At 36.2% G+C, this 23,781-nt stretch overlaps 1 protein-coding gene across 1 annotated transcript in view; it reads right to left on the bottom strand.

The window, feature by feature from the left end:
* Window positions 1-3,275: 3,275 nt before the first annotated feature.
* The window catches only part of LOC137401445 (tryptophan 2,3-dioxygenase-like), a 41,714-nt gene continuing 21,208 nt past the window's right edge, over window positions 3,276-23,781 (bottom strand). The window contains exons 5-14 of the mRNA XM_068087786.1: window positions 23,695-23,760; window positions 22,349-22,410; window positions 21,018-21,093; window positions 19,768-19,881; window positions 17,007-17,174; window positions 15,666-15,720; window positions 11,901-12,038; window positions 10,893-10,983; window positions 6,748-6,862; window positions 3,276-4,399 (exon numbers count right to left, since the gene is read on the bottom strand). Coding sequence (XP_067943887.1) covers window positions 4,262-4,399; window positions 6,748-6,862; window positions 10,893-10,983; window positions 11,901-12,038; window positions 15,666-15,720; window positions 17,007-17,174; window positions 19,768-19,881; window positions 21,018-21,093; window positions 22,349-22,410; window positions 23,695-23,760 — 1,023 coding nt within the window. The 3' untranslated portion in view covers window positions 3,276-4,261. The remainder of the gene's footprint in view (window positions 4,400-6,747; window positions 6,863-10,892; window positions 10,984-11,900; window positions 12,039-15,665; window positions 15,721-17,006; window positions 17,175-19,767; window positions 19,882-21,017; window positions 21,094-22,348; window positions 22,411-23,694; window positions 23,761-23,781) is intronic.

Below are 23,781 nucleotides of genomic sequence, written 5' to 3'. Positions count from 1 at the left end.
ACTTTCGATGATACTTCAACTCGTGGCGTTCAGATAGGTGGACTGACGCTATAACACATGCACTAATTGATCACCTTTAAGCATATATGATCAATTGCGCAGCCGCCTGTTCTCTGTTATGACGTCACATCTGACGATCTATCACTATGAACTAGAATCCCATGGAAGTTGTATACTATATACATAGTAGATATAACGCTATATCCATATCATTTTTTTCGCAAGTGCGACGAGATAAATTAATATTAAAATCAAATTAGAGAACTCGCTTGATTTTCACTTTAGTTTATGCGGAATTGTTTCCGTGGTACGAAGCAAAAACTTTCACAAAAATTCTTCATGTTATCTAGAATTTACGTCATAGAAGGTATACGTTATAGGAGCGTCTACTGTATATGCACATATCAGTAAGGCCTTAAAGTTGGTAAATGAGGTTGCTTCAACCTGAATGCACCATGAAAAATTGAAATAATAATTGATGTGAAAAAAATGAAGCGATTTGCAAAAAATATTGATGGCATGTGAAAAATATTGATGGTATGTGAAAAAAACGAAATGATATTTAGGTTAGCCTTAATTAGAAAAATTATTCTTCTTTTGGCATTTGGTTGATAAACCCTTTCAATATGTAATGTATCAGCCATTACATTTAAACATAGAAGTTTGAAACAAGGCAAGTGCTTGTCTGTGTTACAACTGCTGCGCATTTTGGTTTGTTGCAGCAAAGGTAATAAGAGCATGGCATACTGAGTAGTGAAATTCCAAAAACACAACTTCTCACCTCAACTTACTTTCACGTCTTTAGTAACAATAAAACTAGATTAAGAGTAGAAACTGTCTGAAAGTAGCCTGAGTTTTTTTAATAATTTTTCAGTTATCATGTTTGGAAGACTAAATCTTAGTCATTCATCTTCCACGAGCTTAAATTATTTCCTGAGCAGTACAGGGTGGTAGGTGTTTGTTCAAGTTATGCCATTGTAGGAACTGTTAGCAAGGGCCTCCAAATTAGATCTTCGGCTGCCATATATCATGCTCTGCGCGTTACTGTCTTGTTAAGAGAACATTCAATTATCATCTTCAATTGAATTAGATGAAGTCCTCGCAAGGGTGAAAAATACTGGATGGCCAATTTCAATAACTGATTGAGTAAGTCTCAAAAGGACCAACCAGGTTTGACTTATTGCTGTGCAAATAAGCATGGAGAGCAAGCCTGGGAAGTTGAACAAAAAGGACAAGAAATTGACCTTACTTCCGGAAGTCACTAAGCCAGTCTGAAACCTTAATTGGCATAATGCATGCTAACAACAGCAGCTCAGGAAACCGATGCAGAATAAAAAATAGCTGGCTCTTATAAAACTGATCAGCTGGAGTAAGAGAGAATCTTTGGACTTTATAGAGTAATTTCCAAAGGGTATAAAGGGGAGACTCGAGGATAAAATCTCCAATAGTGCAACAAAGCTAATTAGTTGAAGATGTTGGTTGGCTTCAACTATTAAACACTAAAAGGAATGCATAAAATGTAGGTATTGGCGATGTAGAAGAATATATTTCCAGAAGCTTGATGTAAATAAATCACTTGTTGATGATAAATGATGCCCAGAAGTTGTACACAAATTCTTAAAATTGTAACAGCAGAGTCATATAATGCAACTGTAATGTTTGAATATTTTGTCTTGACCGACTTGTACCGACTTAACCTTTTTGCAGGCATAGCAACATTATTGTCGTTTCGCGATACTGATGCCAATAGGCAGAGCAACTATTATGTCGCCATGCGAACATTTTTTATACATTTATTTCTGGTTAGCTTATTGCCTTTTTTATTTAATTTTTTTACTAATAGTAAACTACAATATATTGATCTCTGTTAGCAACCAAAATATTAGCTGTTTTGAGAAAAAACGATCGTTTTTGCAATATTAAACAAACGAAAAATCCGCAATAAAAACGTATTTGAATAAAATGGAGAATTTTGTTTGTAGCTTGTTTATGCTTCTGTTACTGCTTTCTGAATATTTTCCCAGAGTGCAACAACTTTCTTTTACTGTCATGGCGTCCTCCAAAGGCTATAGGCAAAGGCAAAGCTATAGAGGAACAATAATAAGCACATGATGTCAAGACTGGTTGTAGGCCTCTGCAAGGGCAAATGCTTCCAAAATTACTATAGCTAGAGAAACACTTAGGCTACATAAGAATTTGACTTATAAATGTTTATTTGTATTTATCTGGATAATAAAAACAATATGCGTATACAATATCATAAATAAAAGTGTCTTAATGATTTTTTTATATCAATTTGTGAAAAATTAATCTGCTCAGGGGGTCTCAGATAGCCCAAAAAGACTTGCCTGCAAAGGGTTAAACTTGAATTATTTTGACTTAACCTCACCCTGATTACAGTGAGATGAATTGAATTGTGAGAATATTCACTGCAAGTTAATAATGTAAGTTCAAAACTAATCAATATATTTTTAAACAGCAAAAGCTCACCTCTGCTCAACTCCAATGCAAAACTGAAATCAAATGTACTGTTATTATTACAACCTCACCAAACTGTAAAATTTATCCTATATATGGTGGCGTGTGACAATAGGTTATAACATTTCATTGCTTTACTCTTGATTTCAAAATAGCGAAAAAGGGTCAAGTTATGCATTTTCAGATTTCTACAAACTTAGAAAACAGGTTTACTTTGAAAAATCAATACGGAAGACAGCGGTAATTCATCAAATTGAAATAGTCAGGCATTTGACAGCGGTACAAGTGGTTGACCTGGCCAATGCCCTAAGATGATGTTTTGAACTCCATCAATTTGTGAAAACAGGAAAATCAGATTGCAGCATCACGTGTAAACTATTTTAGTACTCCAATGCAACTAGGGAAGAATTGTAGGTAAGTAATTACCTACCTTAGTAAGTAATTATATGTGCGTAATCTGAAAGAAGATGCCTCCCAATCTGAATCTATAGCTGAAGTGACTGAATTAGTTAAAAGATAGCTTCGTAGGTACTCAATTATTATTTATAAAAGAATGAATGTGTCATGGATCTTCAATCGTTTCTTAGTTTTGCTTGTAGTCTGAAAAGTTGAAAATGCTGTTTTAAAGGAATAACAACTCCTAGCGAATATCTTCAAAGCATAGAACCAGAGTTGGTGGTTCACCATGGCAAAGAGCTAAATCTTCATCATATCATCATTGTGAGTTTATGATACAAAAAAAATTTGTGTTCCATAAAGAGAAAAATATGCTTAAATTAACATTGAGGTCATTTTAGTTGACAAAAATCAACTTTATTCATATTGAATTTGAAATAATACTATGGAAAGAATTAAAATCACCCATTCTCATAAAACAAAAAGTAAATCAATATTCGACATGTGATATAAATATCCGAAATAATAGGAAGAATTATGCCTGTTCCCAATAGTAATTTGTACATTTCCTTTCAATGACTTGAAGTCGTTGACAGAAAAAAATCAAACCACATATAAGATTGCGCTTGTCGACAAATTCATGCCTACAAAGCTAAAACTGAATAAAAACCACTCGGTGCACCCAAAATACTGTAACAGTCTAAATGATTATATAAACAAATAAAAATTCACAAAAACCATTCATCAATTGGTAAGCAGAAACACATACAGTATGTACAACAATGTTGTCTTTGGCTAAGTAATTGCGCACATCGTCAAATATCTTGAGTAAAATCGGCATCGATGACAAACAGCATGGTGATACAAGCGATTGCAAAATAAAACAGAAAGACTAACCCCTCATTGATAGATTTACGTTATAACCAGTTAATCAAGATTTTTTCGAAGGATACTAAAAATGTTATATATTTCAGAGATTCCATAAAACCTATCCCAAGTACCAGTGCTATAAAAAAAAGGAAGACACAACCAAAACCAAATTAATGAATAAACTTCCAGCGTGATGGCTTATCGTATAAAAATTCCAAGGTCTATCGATGAAATAGAAGACAACATAGATTAACTACCACTCTTTTCATGAGAACGCTAAAGTTGGTACATAGTTTTAGGGTAGACTATCCAACTAGGTGTACAGTGTTATGTAATTTGTTTTATAGCAGTTACCTCATCTGGCCATCACAGAACAGAAATGCTTCTAGTCCGATTTCCAAACTATGTCAATCATAAACCAATCAACTGTCTCGGTGCTCTTTTTGGAACCAAATCCTTTTTTCTCTATCAATTCTAAGCATAATCTGGGCAGTCAAGATAATCCCCAATCAACAATTTATATACTTCCCACAACAAACTGGGGGACGGCTGAAGGAGAATCCTCCTCCAAGTTGTCATTCGCATCTCCATGTTCATCAAGGCACTCCGTGCTGGATGTTGACACGGTGGCAGAAAGAGCCAGGTCTGACGGCGTCTGCAATTATTATATAGGTGATCCAACGTCCACCTTCGAGATCTCTCCTGACTTCATCTTACACTTTCATGGAACATGAGCTGAGCTCAAAAAGTTTGTGAACTGAAAGAGATGTCTACTCCACCCCAAATGCCAGAGATGTCTACTCTACCCCTCTACCACTATATTTCAGTTCACTCAGCCTGCAGATTTAATTTTTGGTACAACACATCTTGCCAAACTAAATTAATAAGCTCTGGGTGCCACCAAGTCAAACCATTAGGAGTTGGAGCAAATATTCATACAAGAATACAATAAATTTTGTTTAATTCATTCAGAAGCTAAAAAATAAAGACAAATAATTTAAACTATTTTAATAGCGTTAAAACAAATTCATTATAAAAACAACGTAAAATCATAAATTATATAAAAAAAAACTAAACTTGTAAAATTGTAAAGATAAGTAAAAAGAAGCATTTTTGCTCCATTAGAGTAGAGATAGGTGAATGTATACGCAGGGCTGGCATTGCATAGGCTCACTGAGTGATAAAAATACACAGCAGACTTACATCAGATATATTTTGCCGGTTTTACATTTGACTTTTGATGTCTCCAATAAATATATTACTTCTTTAGCAATAACTTCATTTCAATCAGAAATGTTTTTTTAAATTAGGCCATATAACAGTAATAAAACAAAAAAAAAGAAAAGAAGCAACAGTTAGCCATTAAAATCGAATAAATAGTTTGACAAATAGTGTTTAAAATGTTTTTCTCTGCTAAAAGAACGGATAGGCCTATTAGGTGGAAGATTGTTAAAGCAGCTGGCAACGATATTTTCAAAATAATTGTTAGTGGCTGTATGCAATTTGTTTATATCACATAAGTTGAAATGAGTCGAGAACCTGTAACTATCATGTAAAAAATGAGGACTCCAAAGTATGAATACTTGAAAGCTTGACAGTTCTCTAAAATGTGAATTCACATTTTAGAGAACTGTCAAGCTTTGAGAAACTCCTGACGTTGCATGCTAGAAATCATTTCGCATGTCGAAACAAGTATACACTTCAATACACTCAGCGTGCTCATCAACTGGCAGCCAAACTGCAGAATACCTTCACATTTTATTCAAAAAGTCGACAAGTCTATGAAAAACATACAAATATTTTTGAAAAAACTTTTTGAAAAGCCTAAAGACTGTGGTCCCAACATCTAGGAGCAGACATTACAAACAGCTCAATGTAGTCACGAGTCTGAGAGAACTTAGTTTATGATAAACGACTGTGTCCTTTTCCTCATGACTGTACATGCATTTGCAAAACAGCAAAAGCAGATAACTGCTTAAGAGAGCGAGATGCTTGCTAAAGCCTGGTTCCCATATCGAATGCGAGACCCCGGCGGGAATCTCAGCAGCAAAAACCTTGTGGCGCTAGCCTCGGCGGCTAATGTTCACATAAAACTGCGTCGCCGGTGACCGTATAAAAATGGCCGCAGGCCATGCCATCTCGAAAATGATGACCTTCACCTGTACAGGGCATTTTGGGGAGTAAGGTTTTGCCTGCGGCTCTCCGCGAAAGTTAAACCGCGGGCAACTACCGGCGGTACTCGGCGAGTAGGTTCACACCTCACCGCACCTCACAGCGCTGTCACCGGCGCTTGCGACGTATATGGGAACCAGGCTTTAGCTTCAAGCGTCTACACAGCCTCAGACTTCTAGATATATATACCCTCAACTACCTGCATAGACTTGGCTCATACTTACAGCCTCTATGAGTTATATAGCCTTAAATACCTAACTCTCTCTCCCCAGTCAGCGAGGCAGCGATTACCGTTTATGGTTGTGGCTTAATTAGATTATTACATCTACGATTTGCTCCACAGATGCATGCATATGTTGCAGTGATTTCTGGGTTACACTAGCTAGATTCAATCTATCGACAGGAAGGATATGGTATCCACAGGGAAAGAACAGATCGAGACATGCTCGCATGTACATCCTATTGCAATGTCTGGTCAATAAATAGGTTGGTTTATCTTCGCCTTTTGATGCTACTACAGTGCATAGCGGAGTGCTTTTACGGATGCTGTTTCTGGTCTTTTAAGGGTGCCCAGTTCACCCTTCCCATATGTATGGAAAGTTGGTGGTTGAGTCGCCGTCAACCCGACGCATAGACAGGTGATACTAAATTACATGTATAACTGGTAGCAGGTTCGTATAGCCTGATCTGTCTTAACCTAACATATATAGCCTCAGACATATGTATAGCCTAAGATATCTACATAGTCTCGGGCGCCCATATTGCCTCACAAACCCACTTAGCCTCACCACTTATGTAGTATGCGGCGTCTGCATAGCCTCAGATACTTACATGTAACATCATGCTTAAAGTCTTCTTCATGCGGCTGGTGAGTGGAGGAATGTAGGAGCGGGGCACGAGGTATGTGGAGACGTTGAATAGGTCGATGAACACCTTGTACCTGTCACTGCAAGTACATAAAATAATAGTTATTTTACTTTAACCATAAAACAAACTGTGATATCAGCTTCAGGGTACAAACTGAAAATCAGTATTAAAAATAATTACTTCTCTGTATATTTTATATTTCCTCCTTACATAAACTGCATATTTGCTCAAATTACTTTCACCTGGAACCCATTGACCAATATATTAACCGTTCAGTGTAACTAAATCTTACTCCTTTTTGGTTTGGTAAATACAAAAAGGCAAAATTTGATGACATTAAGAGACATCCTTAGCAAAATTAGCAAAATGCACCGGCGGGGCATGGTAAACCCTGTCGACTTTACTTTGACCAAACTGCATAACATCAAATATAAAAAAGGCCCTGCCATGTCTATGCTTACAGTGATGAAATAAAATAATTTATTGTTCGAATACATCGATTATTTTACTGAATTCTTCCACAAGCAAACTTGGCAGTGTTTGAAATGCACAGTTCAGGTTTAGTGTCCTCGGCATCACCCAACCCGAACTGATGATGTTTAGGGTACTGATATCCAGCAGGGGGCATCGCTAACTGATCATGCACACGCACATTGCCTCGCATGAAACTGTAATTTTATAATGATTAACAGCAGTTTATTTAATGATAATTACATTATAGAATCAAGCAATTTGTGACAGGCTTTTACTGCGTTCATTCATTAAAAAATAAGTAAAAGAAAGAGGAAACAACTTCCATTAGTTTTCTAAACAAAAAAACACAAACAATGCAAGTGTTTTGAACAAACGCTGACATGCTGAGCATAGTGTCAATGACATCAGCAGAGTGTACCAAACACATTGATGTCTACAGCAGTGTGACAAATTGGTTCTATTTGCAATTGTGAAGCAAAAACATATCTATGAAGCTGAAAAATAAATACGGAAACATTTCCCGGTATGAAAAAAATCTTTAAAATTTAAAACTAGCACACTGACCATGGGAAATAACTAATAACTTATTTGTAGAAAATTAATTGAAATTTCCCACATCACTAGAGTTTGCAGAAATACAGTATAGTACAGTGGCGTGGGAAAAAAACTAAAGTTTTGCGAGCAGCTGCTATATTATTCTATGGCTCTCAAAAGGCTCTTTAGGGTGGGTAATGTTAAAAACAAGTGCTCTCCACAGCACTTGACACACATGACGGTTATTATGCGAGGTGTGCACTCGGAATACAACCGTGTGTAAGACATTAACTACACAAACAGAGCTGGCAGAGTCAAGTACCCATAATCCTCAGTACTAACAAAACAGCAGAGTCATATGTCAGCTACATTACAGCAGACTCGACGGGTGCTGCAGATCAACTTGCAATTCCAAACTTGTAGATGAATTGACAAAATTTATATGAAACACGACTGGAGAAAGATTGCAGCCAAAATTTTAACATTAATAACAAAATTTTAGAGCATAATGCTTGTGGACAGACAATAACCTCATAACTGAATAGAAAGGATTTCAAAAACTACAAAGTTTTTTAACTTATTTCATCATACTAAAACTAAATGGTTTTGTTTTGATCATTTGTGTACAAGCTTACGTAGTATTTTATATCAGTCCATTTTTTATTAAATTATGTGTCTTTTATAATTCTAAGGCAAATATGGCTTATTTGCTTGAAATTAAAATATGCATTACTATGTATCCTTCGTTTTTTTGTGACGTCATTCTATCGCTGTCTGCCATCTTTATGGACAAATTTTATCGTTAAAAACACGAAGCTTCTGCAGTTAATTATTGCAAACAATGCTTTTGTTTGCAAAATTTTTATTTTAGTATCAAAACAACACCGAAAAATACTATTAATCAAGAGAATGACGGTCATTTTCTACAAAGATGGCGGCTTTTTCGTGGACGAGAGCATGTGCAAACAGGGTGATGACGTCAAAAAAACGATGGATACTGGTACGCTTGCCAGTCCCGTGCACTATGAGAGATCGCCATGAGTAATCAGTACATGCATGATTATCAAATGAAGCCATAAGATGACTGAGTGTGCTAGTGGTAGTATATTCGCTTTTCAATCTTATGCTCCTGGTTAGAATCCTGTAGGAGGTAATCTTTTTTCCTACCGTCCTCAGCATTGCCTCAGACGAACTGACTAACACAGTTCTTATTATAGTAAGGACTAGTACCCTGATGATCTAGAGTGCCGTGAGAGATCGTCATGTGTAATAACTATATGTACAATTATTTCAGAAATCCAATGGGTGGTTGTTTGGCTCAGTTATTAGAGTGTTGGTCTACCAAGCCAAAAGCAGGAAGTTCAAATCCTGTTGAAAGCAATTCTTTTTCCTATTCTCTACGCGTGGCTTCGTACAGACACCCAGATGAATACAGCACTAATTACAATGAAGACAAGCCAAACAGATACAAGCATTAACTGACTTCAAAAATGGCGAGATTGTGATGTCATACTGTGTGTAACCGTAATGAATTATATACCTGATGTTATAACATTAACACGACAAAAAATCTTTGGTGTCATGTAATTTGATAATCAAAGGAAGTTTGTTGCTTTATCGGTCACTAGCAAGCGCAGAGAGGTGTCCATAAATAACACAAATGTAAAATAAAACAATCGTATGAACTACGCATAATCGATAACTGTAACAGTTTGTCATTAGTGAAGTGCTACTCTATGCTCGCAATGTTTTTTTTCACAAATCCATGGCATTCACCTTTGTTGCGACTAGTTCAAAGTTTACAATCCCAACAAGCTAGCGTATCACATTCAGTTTGCTCATCACCGTTCCGATCCAAATACAAATTTATTAACATGCCAAATATCGTTATAGAATCATAGAGCTTTTCATGAAGATTCAAGCAAATATCGTAAGATGTTTTACAAAAACCCCAGAGTGCGACAAGCGTCTATCACGCGACCTGCAAGGGTGTACTCGTATTTTTCCTGAAGAACGGTATGCATGGCAGTAATATAATGGAGCCTTTAATGGAAAAGGCTAAAAACGAGGTTAAAAATGCTTCCTTAAAAAGCCTCAGTGTACATAGAAATAGTGTAATAACCCCCAGAAAAGCCTCGGCTCATAAAGGTGATAATGCCACCCATCCTAAAGGGAATCAACACACATAAGTGTGATATAATGCTTTCATAAAGAGCCTCGGCATGCATAGAGGTGAAGTAATCCGTGGAAAGCCTACTTGAAGATGGTAATGAGATGATATTGAGAAACTCCCTGAAGATGTGTAATCTTAGCTGACCGGGTAAATAGTTTCCATGAATGCTAATTGTGAACCGGGGCTTTCACAATGGCAACTGACTCATCCAGACTAAATGCATCGAGTCAGGCTTTATCTCAACACATTCATATTAATAAAACATTTTTATAACAGAGCTAAAGAGACATATAAAAGTGAAACAGCAAAAAAAGAAAAGCAGTCCCCATTAGGAAAATTATTCAAACTGTCATGAAGAATGTTTCAAAGAGGCGCGTACAGGATAGCGCAATATGGATGCCTTTGTTTTACACCATCTGAGCGCACCGGCAATGTTTCCTTTGATGAATGTTACTAAATGGTTTGCACCAAATTTATGCAAAAAAGTAATTCTCAACACAACTTTAAACATTAGACAATGCTTAAACTGCTTATTCAGCAGTTGCCTGCTCTCCAGTAATAAAGTACCGATAACTCCAATACATTAATTAATCCGACGAAACATTGCTATCAATAGCACTGCTGGATTTTAAAATATTTGTCAAAACTTTGAAGCAGGTTAGGAGGCAGGTAGCAGGTTTGGACCAGGTAGTGAAAGTGTGGAGCAGGTTACATGAATGTTCTGTAAGACAGCACTGTAAAGTTTTGGGCTTGTCAGCTATGGTTAGAGTTTCATTGTTTGGTTGTTTACACAAACTGCGGAGTAACACTGGCTTGTATGAAGTTGATGAAAGAACATAGATATCCCAGTCTATGACATGTCAAACACAAAGTGTATCCAGTTTGAATATTCCCAACCATCCTAGTAGCATTACTGCAGACTACTAACCTGATGGTTGACCTAAGGTACTGATAGCCAGATGAGCCTCCAGTTCCGACCTTGCTGCCAATCATCCTCTGAACGAGCATCACATGACTGTCTGTAAGACATGAAGACCAGGCTACATCATCACATCATTAGTCACACCGTCACATGACCAATTTACAAAATGTGTTACAAAAAACATGAAGACAAGTTTTAAAAATATCTATATAAACCATGAATGAATATAAATAAATGAAAACCTCTAAAAAATCATGTAAAAACATGTACTATGCTTCCATCCGATAGAGGTACGTGAATATCAACTGCTCATAAAAAATTTGTGTCCAATGTTAAATGATGCACAGCCAAAGCATAACGTTCATTTATAAGATTAATAGTTTAGGTCTCATAGAACTGTCGAGGATACGTATGTCATATCATTAAGTTTTACCCATAGAAGCACTAGTGGTACTATTGAATCAAATATTTTTATGTGGTGTCATTTTCATGCTTGCTGTCAGTGTGAGACCATCCAGGTATTAGGGTCACTATTAATAACAACGGATGCACCGACCAAATTTGATTTTTCCATGAAGTAAATCTTCGCTATGCCACCATCACATGGAAGCATTGTGAATGCTATGACACGCAAGCCCATAGTAAAACTAAAATAACAACAAGATTCAAGGCTGCAAACATCTTCCCAATGTTGTTGTGCAAAGTCTACACATTGAGCTGTTTCCCATCCGTGTTGTAAAAAGTAGTTTTACTTGACGAATTGAGCGGCTAAAGTTCAACGATATTTTTACATGCACCAATCATAAGCTAGATAAGAGAATAATCGAGCATTAACAGTTAGGCTGCACCTCATTGGCCAGACAAGTGATAACACGTTTCACCATCACACGATCATAGTTTTTGTACAAGGAAATATCGTTATAACGAAATTCGCTCTCATATGTTGAAGTATTCACAGTGAACAGATGACCATACAAGGCACAGACACCAGGATAGATCGGAAGGGAGACTTACACCTCCACTTGGTGAAATGAGAGTCAAGATCCTGAAGCATGGTAAGCATTTGGAAAGGCTGATGAAATCGTGGCTCATCTCTGTACATGTTTATCATGACAGCTCCTTGAAAGGCCTCATAAGATATACGCCTCTCGCCTGCAGTACACGGACAAACGTTATAGCCATGTCCAGACATGAAACACAAAGAGGAAGCACACTGCCTGCAGGAGACACAATAAAGAATGAGAAGAATGAGAGTACAGTATATTGCTATAGACAATCCCTAGTGTTTCATGCTACAAACTTGTGTCGTATTTTTCATCTTCAAAGCATGTAAATAGTTGCAAATGTCGCATATTTAATTCTTCGAAGCGATTCAAAACTACGATTCAATGGGGGTATTTTTGAAAACATCGTATCAACAACGAAGTACTGCGTATGATGTAAACTTCGATACCTGTATTCATATTATTGCATAAATCTTTGTGATCGGAGGTTGGATCTTCATTGACTTGTTTTCAACGCACGTGTTTTAAAAACATCTCCAAAATAAAAAATAATTAACTCCGAATTTGAAAGAAAAATTTCCCACAGGTTTTGACATTGAGATTTGACCTTGGACGCATTTTAATCTTGTCAGCCGCGATATAAAATTTGCGCCCGGCTGTAGCCAAAAGTGCAACAGGCTAATATAGGAAATGCGGAGTTGTGTGACCATTTCTTCGCAGAATTTAAACTCGTCAGCTACGAACAATTGGGAGTTGTGCGACCACTCCTGTGTATCATGTAAATACGTTCTCATTCCTACGATGAAAACCACAATTTCGAAGCTCAAAAATCCATTGCATGTCACACTAGTCTATGTTTCCATTCACAAGTTTGGGTCATCTACACGATGGAAAAAGCCAAATTCTGCGAGTCAAACGAGTTTTGATACTCGCTAATGTTTGCCAAATGTTTCATGCTTGCGGAAGATTGAAACGGCTCTTGCGAATGATGCACAAAAAATACGACGCAAGATATTCTATTTTAAACATTTCCCACACTTCAGTCATTCTCATTTCAATTTAACAAGTTCCGCATGCACTGTTATTCCCTTTGGCGTATAAATCCTTGTCATTTTAAAAGAAAACGCCTGCGTTAATCCGCAACGCGCAAATGTCCATTGAAACACTTATCACAAGGTAGCTCAACGTGTGCACAACTCCAAATACACATCGTCAGCATCATAGAAACATTGTGATAGGGTGCTGAAACCAATTTACATTAGTTCAATGAATAATTCTGGACAGACAAGATCAAATTAGGACAACTAGAAAACTCGTGGCTCTGAACATTCCAACTATCAGACCATTAATGAAGATTTACACAGCCAATAGTTTTCCATAAATGTTGCCAAATGTACTTATAATGACATACTAAGATAATGATGTTTAATGTTTTATCCAGTACACGCGCTGGTGTGAATTTGTGTCTACTAATTACGTAAAAGATTTTTGCTCGATCACAATGTAACATTGATAAAAAGCTTTGATATTCTAGGCAAGTTTTTAAAAGATTTCTCCAGAGCTCTTAAATACATAACAACAAAGACCTCTATACATAACAACAAAGACCTCTATACACATTTGGCAAGAGTTAAGAATGATTCACAATAATTAAGTGTTGTGATAATGCTATGATATGCACCATCTTCGGAAAAGAGATTAACTAACGCTGGACTTTAATTTCAGACGTTATAGCTTCATGCCTATTTGTATCTTGTTTTGTTACGTGACGAGAAATTAACAAGAGAAAAATGGTCCAAACAGTCACGACTGACCCATAAAGAGTGATAGCAGTTATTAACACCATTATACTGACTCACATAGAGTACTAAACAAATATATCATCTCTTCTCGCTTCATTTTTAAGTCGGAAGGCGCAGTCACAGTAGTTAGCACGTGTCTTTTATTCTAATAGTAATTGTCTCGTAAGAAGTGCCTTCAAATAAATTTTCTGTAAATTAATTTCCAGCAATAGAAAAACTTTTCACACTGTGTCACTCCAACACTCATCCCTGCTAACAAAAATCGGCGAACATCTGTAGCCAGGATGTTGGTTGGTATCATAAATAAAAAATGTTGCATTCATTAATAAATCGGCCTTCGAATTTTCAGTTTTCAGCAACACGGAATATATGTACATGTATATGTATGTTACAAATTTTCTGCTCATGTGTACAGACATTAAAAAAATATGGAACCTCGCTATGATAGAACTACCATAAACAAAGGTTTCGGCCAGTAAATATCTTGTTATGAAGGTGTTGATATTGTAGGAACAGTTACTAGTTAAATATTTGTTATTTACTATTCGCCATTTACTTGAATAGCTGCATTAACCTTTCTATTTAAAAGTTTGCAGCTTTCAATATTGAAAAAAGTAGAAGTTGGGTAGTTTTGAATTCACAGTTCTTCAAATGATATAATGAATCACAAAGAAACGAGGGGTTGTTTACTCATCGCAACTTACTGATTGAGAGCATTGCTCTATAGTTCAGACACCGCTTTATGAGTGTTTAACCAAACATTTGGAGCGAATGTTAACATAGTCAATTACAAGGCCAGTAGTAAATAACGACCGAAGGTCGAGGCAAGTTTTTATAGTGAGGAGTCAGATTTTGTAAATGAGTATAGAAGATTTTACAGTACATGATAAATGATGATTTAATATAACAAAATAAGGAATGCTCCTGAATGACATTGAATTTGGTAACCAAATATAGAATTGGGAGAGATAATAGATTGGTAAATCCTCACTTAAGGATGATGAAAGCTCAGAAGCTGTGACCAGAATACATATGTTTGCATGGAAACCAAAACTAAAAAGTTTCTTTACACGGCAGATATTTTTTACTAATTACTTGAACGGGAAAAAAGTTGCCCTGTGTAAGAATTGTAAATGGTTTGGAGACGCTGTCTGTAGCTACACACTATAAAGAAACTAAAAGATTAAAAAAATACGAAAGCTAAAAACATATACAATGGGTCAAAAGCATTCGGTTGGACATCAAACTGTTCTAATGAATAATTCATGTTTCCATACAAAAGTGTAGCAACACATCCCAAAAAGTGGTGCAATGCCATCATGGAAACAGCCGTATCGCTATCATTCTGTTGTGAATCAGTGTTGCTGTTTGGATGCGAAACAGCCGTGCGATACGCCTTATATGTGCCATGGTAATGGCCTAAGCAACCAACGGCATCACACTTAGGCATGCAAAGGTCTTGCTTGACCTTGACATAAGGCAACGCACAACCATCGCTTTACTACAGTACTCTATAGAACCATGATTTACATGTCAGCCCAGCATAGCGTTTTGGCACTGGTGCAACTACGTGTCGCTAGACTACCGCTGTGTGAAAACTTTACTAACGTTCACATGAAGGATTCTAGGTATAGACAACAGAAATGTCTTGTAGATTCTAGGATGGAAACATAAAATATTCTTGCAACTATAATAACAATATTTCACTTACAGCACAAGCGATACACTATAATGTTTGTAACAAATGATGATGAATGCGTCTTATATTTCTGTGTGTTTCAGAAAATGAAGAAAGCAGACAACGAAACATTTCAGGGAGGATACAACTTCGGGACTGTACAGATCTTACAGGAAAGTGCACAGCGACATGAAATGCTGTGTATTTTAGCCAACTGATGCAGCCACTAACGCTACACTTGTTGAAGTGCCAAACTTGACACTTGTTTAGGTGCAAAGGAGAGGTGCTGCCTTACCTCGAGACAGTACCTTGCTGTATTTCTCCTCATCCAACACCCCATCAAACGAATCCTAAGAATTAGAGTGGCAAAGTGAATGAATTACATATATTAAGATCTCTCATGGCGTGTGAATTTAAATTAAGTTAGTTTAATAAAACCACAACAGAACATCAATAACTTTATTAATAGCAAGTCGCTAAACTAAAATGATAAAAAACAGTGAGTAGGTTCGTTCTAAAGCATACAAGACAGTCTAAACATCAGCATCTATATTAAGAAATTCCATTTTTGTCATTTTGCGTGTCTGTTTTTCCATATAAACACAATGCATTTCCACTATTTTTGGCTGATTTCATCTAAATTTCACATGCCTCTGCTCCATGCCCTTTACCAAGTTGCTAAACTCTGTATGGTTCCTGAGAAACAGCTTCTTAATTCTTTCGCTAGCTACCGTAAGCCGATGTACAGACCGTAAGCAGATGAATCGGCTTATGAATAGGGTTTCATTTTTTTATTACAAAGCCTACACATTAGCTAAACCAATCAAATTTGGTCTCTAATGAAACAACCTTGTTGCCAATCAAGTGCAACCAATCAAAATTTTTTTTGCTAAGTAGCTCTTTTCCTAATCATTTTTCAAAACAGGAAAATCAAATCGCTATCATCATAGCAATATGAAATTCACCGCAATCGTTCAATGCAAAGGAAGCGTAGAAATCTTCCGAGAGTGGGATTCACTAAACAATTTAATACTCTTTTGTAGACAATTTTGTTCTGAATAAGATGCATTTTCCAGCAAGACAAAATCTACATTGATTCTCGAGATATTGCATGAATACTAGCGGTATATCAGATTTCCGAGAATCCGTTCGAACTAATGTGATCAGAATAACGATTTTAGCGCAGTAACGAAAGAGTTAAACACCCATCTACAGGTGATAGAATTGAAAATGAGAAAAAATCTACATGCATCACCGGGCTTACGACTAGCACAACATACAGACTACATATTCTGGATAGAACAAAAAGACTAAGAGTCAAGATTTTCACAGTTATGTGAGGGAAAAAACCTAATGAACACAATAGCTCCTTGTTTGTCAGGTAGCATGGTGACAGCAATGTTGAATGGTTTTTTTTTCCAATTTACGATCAAAAGAGCAGATTTCTGATAGCTGAAAGAAGTAGTAAAGCAATGGCATTACACTATTAATATAGAAAATAATGATAAGACATAGCACCTTGCATAGATACTGTGTCATAAATGCATAAGCATTGTTAGGTTATAAGATTAGTTCCGATATTCAAACAACTGGTTAAACTAAACCACACTGTCGCTAAAGTGAACCATGCACAAACCTTTGTTTTCAAATATTCAGCCATCAAGAGCCTTTTGGCTGCTGGATCCGTCTCTTCCTCAGCCGGTTTCAAGAAGTCATTTTTTAGCCAGCCATTTACAGCAACCTTGTACTTGTTCCAGAAGTGGAATTCGTCTTGGCTCAGACCTGGGGTCCTCTCAAGCCATTTCTTTAAACACAACAACAGTGAATAAATATCTTGCCAAAGAATGCTGTCATACTGAGGAACGAAATGAAAGGTAAGCAACAGGGTATTCATCAGTATAAAAGTAACGTCAAACAAATATGTTTATTTTCTACAGCCAAATCTCTTGTCTGAACTAATAAATTGGTCTTGAAAGGTAGTAGCTAATGCGTCGTCTGGTGGTGGTTTTTCACCATCACCAGAAGTTGAAGAGAACTGGAAACCATGTCAATTCTGTTATTATTTAGCCCAAGCTGCTTTCATTTGATAATCATCATAGAGTAAAAAAGATCCCTCATCACACACAACTCTCTCTTTTCATAACAATGTAACAGTGTGACTATTTCCACCAGCACTACAATCACCACTTTTAGAGCTTTTAAATGCTTGATACCATGGAGGGTGTCTAACAGAATTTAGGATTACGCATGAAGTTATCTTCTTCCTGCATCCTCAGCCGTTTGTGATCGGCACAGTAATAACATTATCGATAACACATGAGCGAAGCCAAAACATTTATTGCATAAACCAAACACATTTTCATAAGGCAGGCGTTCGAATAGGAGCATGAAAATCATTTAAATCTATATAAAGATCTCAGACCACATATTTTGCTGATGTCTCACCATACATGCCTTATCTCCTGTCAGCAAACCTTACCCAACTAATGTTATGTACTATCTTGCATCACAATAGAGGCAAACGCTATCATATTGTTCCTAAAAATGTGAGAGATGAGAAAACAATTTGAATGTCTCACATATACCACGTTGTATCCTAGTCGTCTACTCCTACACATAGAAATTCAGAGGCTTATATTATACACGCATATGAGGTAGCTATAGCCCAGGCCATTAAACAAATGCTAGCAGCTATATAACGTTTGTAAACTACATAAAAACTCATCTATATATCTTATTAAAAGCATCTGTACTATGGAATACACTTAGCAATATGTGGTTAACACAGCAATTACTTCATTAAACCTGCCAACAAATCCAACAGTATACGCAGAGTACTTGTTTACAAAGAGAGCCCTCAATTACCGTAACCTTAAAATGTTAAAATGGTAGTAGAGATCATGGGCTACAGCTTTTGCTTATTCATCGATGCGCGTACACATATATCCCATCAGTAGACTCTACCTGAAACAGTCATCATTTCTACCGGAAGAGGTTAAAAAACTACCGTATTCCTATTGAAATTGTAGAGTACACAGAAACGGCTCAAGTGTACTCAATCGGGTACTCTTTGCGAGTAAGATAAATACATGAATATTTAAATCTATGACAATGTTAATTAACCTTTCACATTTTTAAGATAATATTCGCTAGCCCACTTAGGCATTATTTATAACCCACCTAGGCATTATTTATAGCCCACCTAGGCATTATTATAGCCCACCTAGGCATTATTATAGCCCACCTAGGCATTATTATAGCCCACCTAGGCATTATTATAGCCCACCTAGGCATTACTAAAGCCCACCTAGGCATTATTATAGCCCACCTAGGCATTATTAAAAGACTTTGCTGTATTTAGCCATAGCGGATGTCTGGGCTACGTGTTGGCTACACATTTTGTATGTTTGCTTAGCAATGGCTAAATCACCTAAATAACCAAAACATGGGCTAAGGCAGATATTGCAGATATACGACAATCGGTAGGGGAAGTACTTAAACTGAGCGAAAGACAATGAATAGTCTCGACAGCATCTAGTGATCAAAAGTTCGGCAGGGCTGTAGGATACATTCAGTATACCACTAATATTTACTACAAAAAATCTGCATTCATCTCACGCCATGTTTGGAGACTGAGAAAAAGACTGTATCATACAGGTTTCGTACAACATTTTGCTTCATCGCCTTGAAGGCTATCACCTGCGCCAATCATTCGCCTTAAAAAGTTATAAAATAAGTGTGCACATACTTATTCTCTGTACTTTACTGGCACACTTGATGGTCTCTCACCATACACTGAACCACCAAGGTACCGGTGATAATGATAATAATACGAAAATAGTAATAATGGGTAATTGCCGAACTACTTCCTAACTTTTATCTGATGCGATATATGTGATAACTGGTGAAATTATAAGCAAGAAAAACATTGATAAGGATACTTCAACTAAACACATGAGATAGAGTATTAAAGCCCAGAACACAGAAAATAGAGCTGTCCAACTGCAGAACTCAAAAGCAAAAGCTAAGCTTTTCATAAAAAGAAAGAGTAATCTACATAAAAACAAATGAAAAACTAAATTAAGAATAATTTACACACTCAACAAAAGGTAAGGAATCATATATGTAAATTATACTAAAATAGCAGTGATCTATGTACCGAGTTTTAGATATCTAGTCTAAATATTAAAATCATTGAGGAGTTATCTACCCATTCTTTCAGGAGTTATCTATCCACACGATACTTTAAGGGAACTATCTATCGGATAAGGTTTTATAATGCTTCATGAGGCGTGAGTACTATGAAACAGTAGGTGGAACAAGAAGAGAGCTGGCAGCGAGTTAAAATCATCATCAGAAAAGCAGCAAAGAAAATTACTGGGAGTTACTGGGAGTACCTCAATGAGCTGCAGGAGCGAGGGCTGAGATTCTGACTCTTCAATCATTTTAATAGAGATGGGGTCGTTAAACACCGCCTTGTAGTATTGCTGGTTGTACCTCACTCTGTTCTCCTAGAGTAGACAGTGTGTGATCATTAACGAAAGCGCAGGACTGACAACACATCTTTACTAGCAAGTATAATTGTCAATACAGTGAACCCTCAGAATACGATTACCTTGATATACGATTTTTTCACCTTACAAAGTTGAACAGAGTGATTTTTTCACCCCACCAGACAAATTTTATTTCATCATACGAATTCATCAAATTTTTTGCCCGAATTTAAATTTGGAAGCATGTGCTTATTACGTATGTCAAAATAACCAAGACACTGAAAAGCTGTTGACTGAAAACATTTTTGCAACGCCTGAAACAGATATGATGACTGATTTCTTCCAGTTCAGAAATTCCCGTGTGTAAAATGGTAACATTTTTCTTTGAAAACCAGTAACAAAGTTGGAGTTGCGATCCCTTCAAACAGGTCAGTGGTTAGACAACTTCTCTTAACATGCTAACAAAAATCCACTTCATTATGAAAACAGCATTGCTCGGGCTTTCTTGCCGAATTATGTTGAAAAAGGCCCGCTAAAAGTCATTTTAAAAGCGTAGACAGAAACCGATAAGTGATAAAATTTTAGTGATAAAAAGTTTAAATTCAGTAAAATAGTTAAAAATACATATTAAAACTTAGCTTTAAGTGTTGGTGTCTGGTAAGCCAAACTTCTTTGATGTGAATTCACAGTTTATGTTATACATATGTCTGTCTTGAAGGTAAGAACTACCTACGGTACGTTCTGGACACGGTACATTACAATGTTACATTTTATTGCAGAACATAACCAATAAATACACTAAAGTCACTGTAAGTAACTATAGTTATTAAGGTTAACATACTATTTTGTTACTAGTTTTTAATATGTACAGCACTTACATAAAATTTTGCTGATTTTCACCAGGGGATGTTTGCATTAGATAATTACAATGGTTTCTATACCCCTACATGATTTTTTTCACCTTACGATGCCAACCCTGGAACAGATCAAAATCGTATTTGGAGGATGCACTGTACACTATAATGCATGATAATCCTACAATACGAAAGTGAAAAGTGCATATCCAATCATGTCATGGCATTTATAATATGTCTCTTTGAAGACAAAGACAACAATTTCCTGTAACGTTTGCAATGCTAGATGAATTCACTCACATCTTTAATGCCTAGAGAATTCTCCAGAAGTCTAAACTGCAGACTTTGGAATCCAGAGCTAGTCCCAAGAACCGTCCTACAATGAGTGTACAGACAAGAATTGAAACCCGGGCGTAAGTGGGACCAATTAGCCTTTTCTGCTTATCACTCACCAGTTTTATTGTTCTTCACTAATCAAAACATCGTTGCTTGGGTCGAAGGAGCCACGAGAGTTGTGCATTTGGCTGATGACTGTGGTGGTTCAGCAAAGGGAATCGAACTGACTTTGGTGACCACTCCTGTGCCTCGACACATTCTACTTCCGGTATTTATCCTGCATGTGAGTGTTTTTAAAAACGGCAAATGTTTGTGTCAGTAATTTTTTATTTTCCATAAAATTGTGAGTTTTTTTAATGCAGTTGAACCAGTTGTTGTAAATCTGCTGGTCGATTGTACATTTCACGGTTTCGGTGCTGATTCAATACAGCAGCAATGAGTCACCCCAGACCAGTTATTTAATGCCACTTTAGACACTCGCAAGCTACAAACCTAGCGTAAACCGCTATACTGGGAAATTACTGAATTTGAACCAAGATTAATTAGAGCTCTGCCGACAATGACATCTACATACCAAACCTTTGAGCATACGACACAAAATTTGAACAAAATAATTCTTCGAACCAGGATTTATTGTGACATCCAAAAAACTTTCAATATACCACATTCAACTCTTTTCAAAACCTGTCCGTTTTGTAGGCTAAACTTAAAAAAGCTGATGGAATATAACAAAAGATAGAAGCAATAAACATATAGATATCAATTATGTGAACTTAAACTGTATTTAGTGAAAATTAGAACGGATCATGGCGTATATTTTTATTATGGACTTAGCAACCAAAGCCACACATGCTGAGTCTACACTTACATTCATAAGTCTAAAGTAACCATAAACATGTCTTTTTATTGTTACTTTACCATAATATTTTAAGTTTTGCATAAAATTTTAACTGCATTTGGTAAAGTAAGCAGTGAAAATTACTTTGGCATTTTATAGAAAACGAATGAAATGTATGACAACTCCAAAACTAACCACCATAAATGTTGACCAAGAAGCAGTACGTACAGGAATAGTGAGGTCAGTATAAAAATTTAGATATACTTCTAAATGATCTTGTTATATTGATTGAAATTCATATATATTTTACTCTCTTACCAGTTCAATGAAAATTGTGAACAAACAAAACTTCACCACAATTTAGCCGGGCACTACTTTGTATGACCCTGTCACCAGCCCCCAGATGTTCCACATGATTTATAATAACAAAAAATAAGGCTATAACTAATCGTCTCACCTGAACTCCATGAAGTCAAGCGGAGTCATCGTCTCGAGTATGCTGAACTGGTCGCAGAGCAACTACAAATGTCCAGAAACAGATAAAACCAAATCAACAACCTGACCTAGGCATAGGCATCGTCAACAAGGATACTGTAGATCTTGTTGGCATCCACAAGTCGCACTTTACACAGTATGGGTGGGACAATTACCCCCTAATCTTATTTTATAAGACTAAAATGATAAGCGTTTAGTTTTGTTAACTGCATTAAATCAGACATCATGTAGTTAAACTATCAGCACAAGCAAGCCAGGTGTGGCTGACACATTATGAAATAGAGAAGTGATACGGCAGTGTGCAATTTTAATTTTTATTTGAAATCACACCATAAGCAACAGATTTTGGTCTTACAAAGAAATGATTAAAACTGAAAATGCTATGATATTACGAAAAAACAATGTGGGCTGATGTGCCACATCTAAAAATAGCTCTACAGTGGTGTGCAAAATAAACTTTCAAAGAGACAAAGAAAATCTGCATTTTTTGCTTACTTGGAGCCATATATGGTATGACTTGAAATAAGCAAATAAAAATGTATGTGGTCTGACCATATCTGTACAGATTGTTATCTTTGACTATCAAAACGAGGAAATGCGCAGAACTTACTCTACATAATCATTCAAGAACATAATTTTACAGCGGTTTGGTTTACATATTTAAAATAAGGACAAGATGATGATTTATTTAATATATCATAATATATATGTATATATTATAATGATATTATAATAATATAATATATATTATGACATACACATTATATCATAATATATTATATCATAATACATTATATATTATAATACAATATATGTTTATGGCTAATGACTAAATTCAAGAGTAGCAATGTTGTAAGTGAGAATTTAGTTTTATACAATAAGGGGTCCAAATCATTCCACACACTACTGTATATTGTTAGTCTAATAAATCTAGCATGAGAAAAATTAAAAAGTCAGTCATGCCTTGAAAATTTTCACAACTCTTCTACTCTCCTCTTCAGTGTTTTATTACGTCTGGGAGTCGAAATGACCTCTTGACAACTGATATTATTGGTCAAACAATGGAGGCGCAGCAGACAAAAATCGATACTATTACTAGTATCCTAGAATTGATACTAATATAGTGTTATCATCACTATATTAGTTCATAGCTACTAATAGCACACAAATAGGAGTAGGTATATTTAACATATAGTAGCTCCTACATGGAAACTCCTACAGCATAACATAAAACAAAGTCTAACTTCTCTTTAGGTGTACATCCTACAGTCATAACAGAACTGTAAAGGAACATGTGAACTCTCTGACCTTCATGATGACGTTGACCCTGTTCAGCCTCGTTATGATGAGCAGCATCATTCGCTCGTCAACTCTCTGCAAAGAACACACATTATA

This window comes from Watersipora subatra, chromosome 8, assembly GCF_963576615.1.
Source record: "Watersipora subatra chromosome 8, tzWatSuba1.1, whole genome shotgun sequence".
NCBI classification, from domain to species: domain Eukaryota; kingdom Metazoa; phylum Bryozoa; class Gymnolaemata; order Cheilostomatida; family Watersiporidae; genus Watersipora; species Watersipora subatra.
This window is presented reverse-complemented; position numbering and strand designations above follow the sequence as displayed.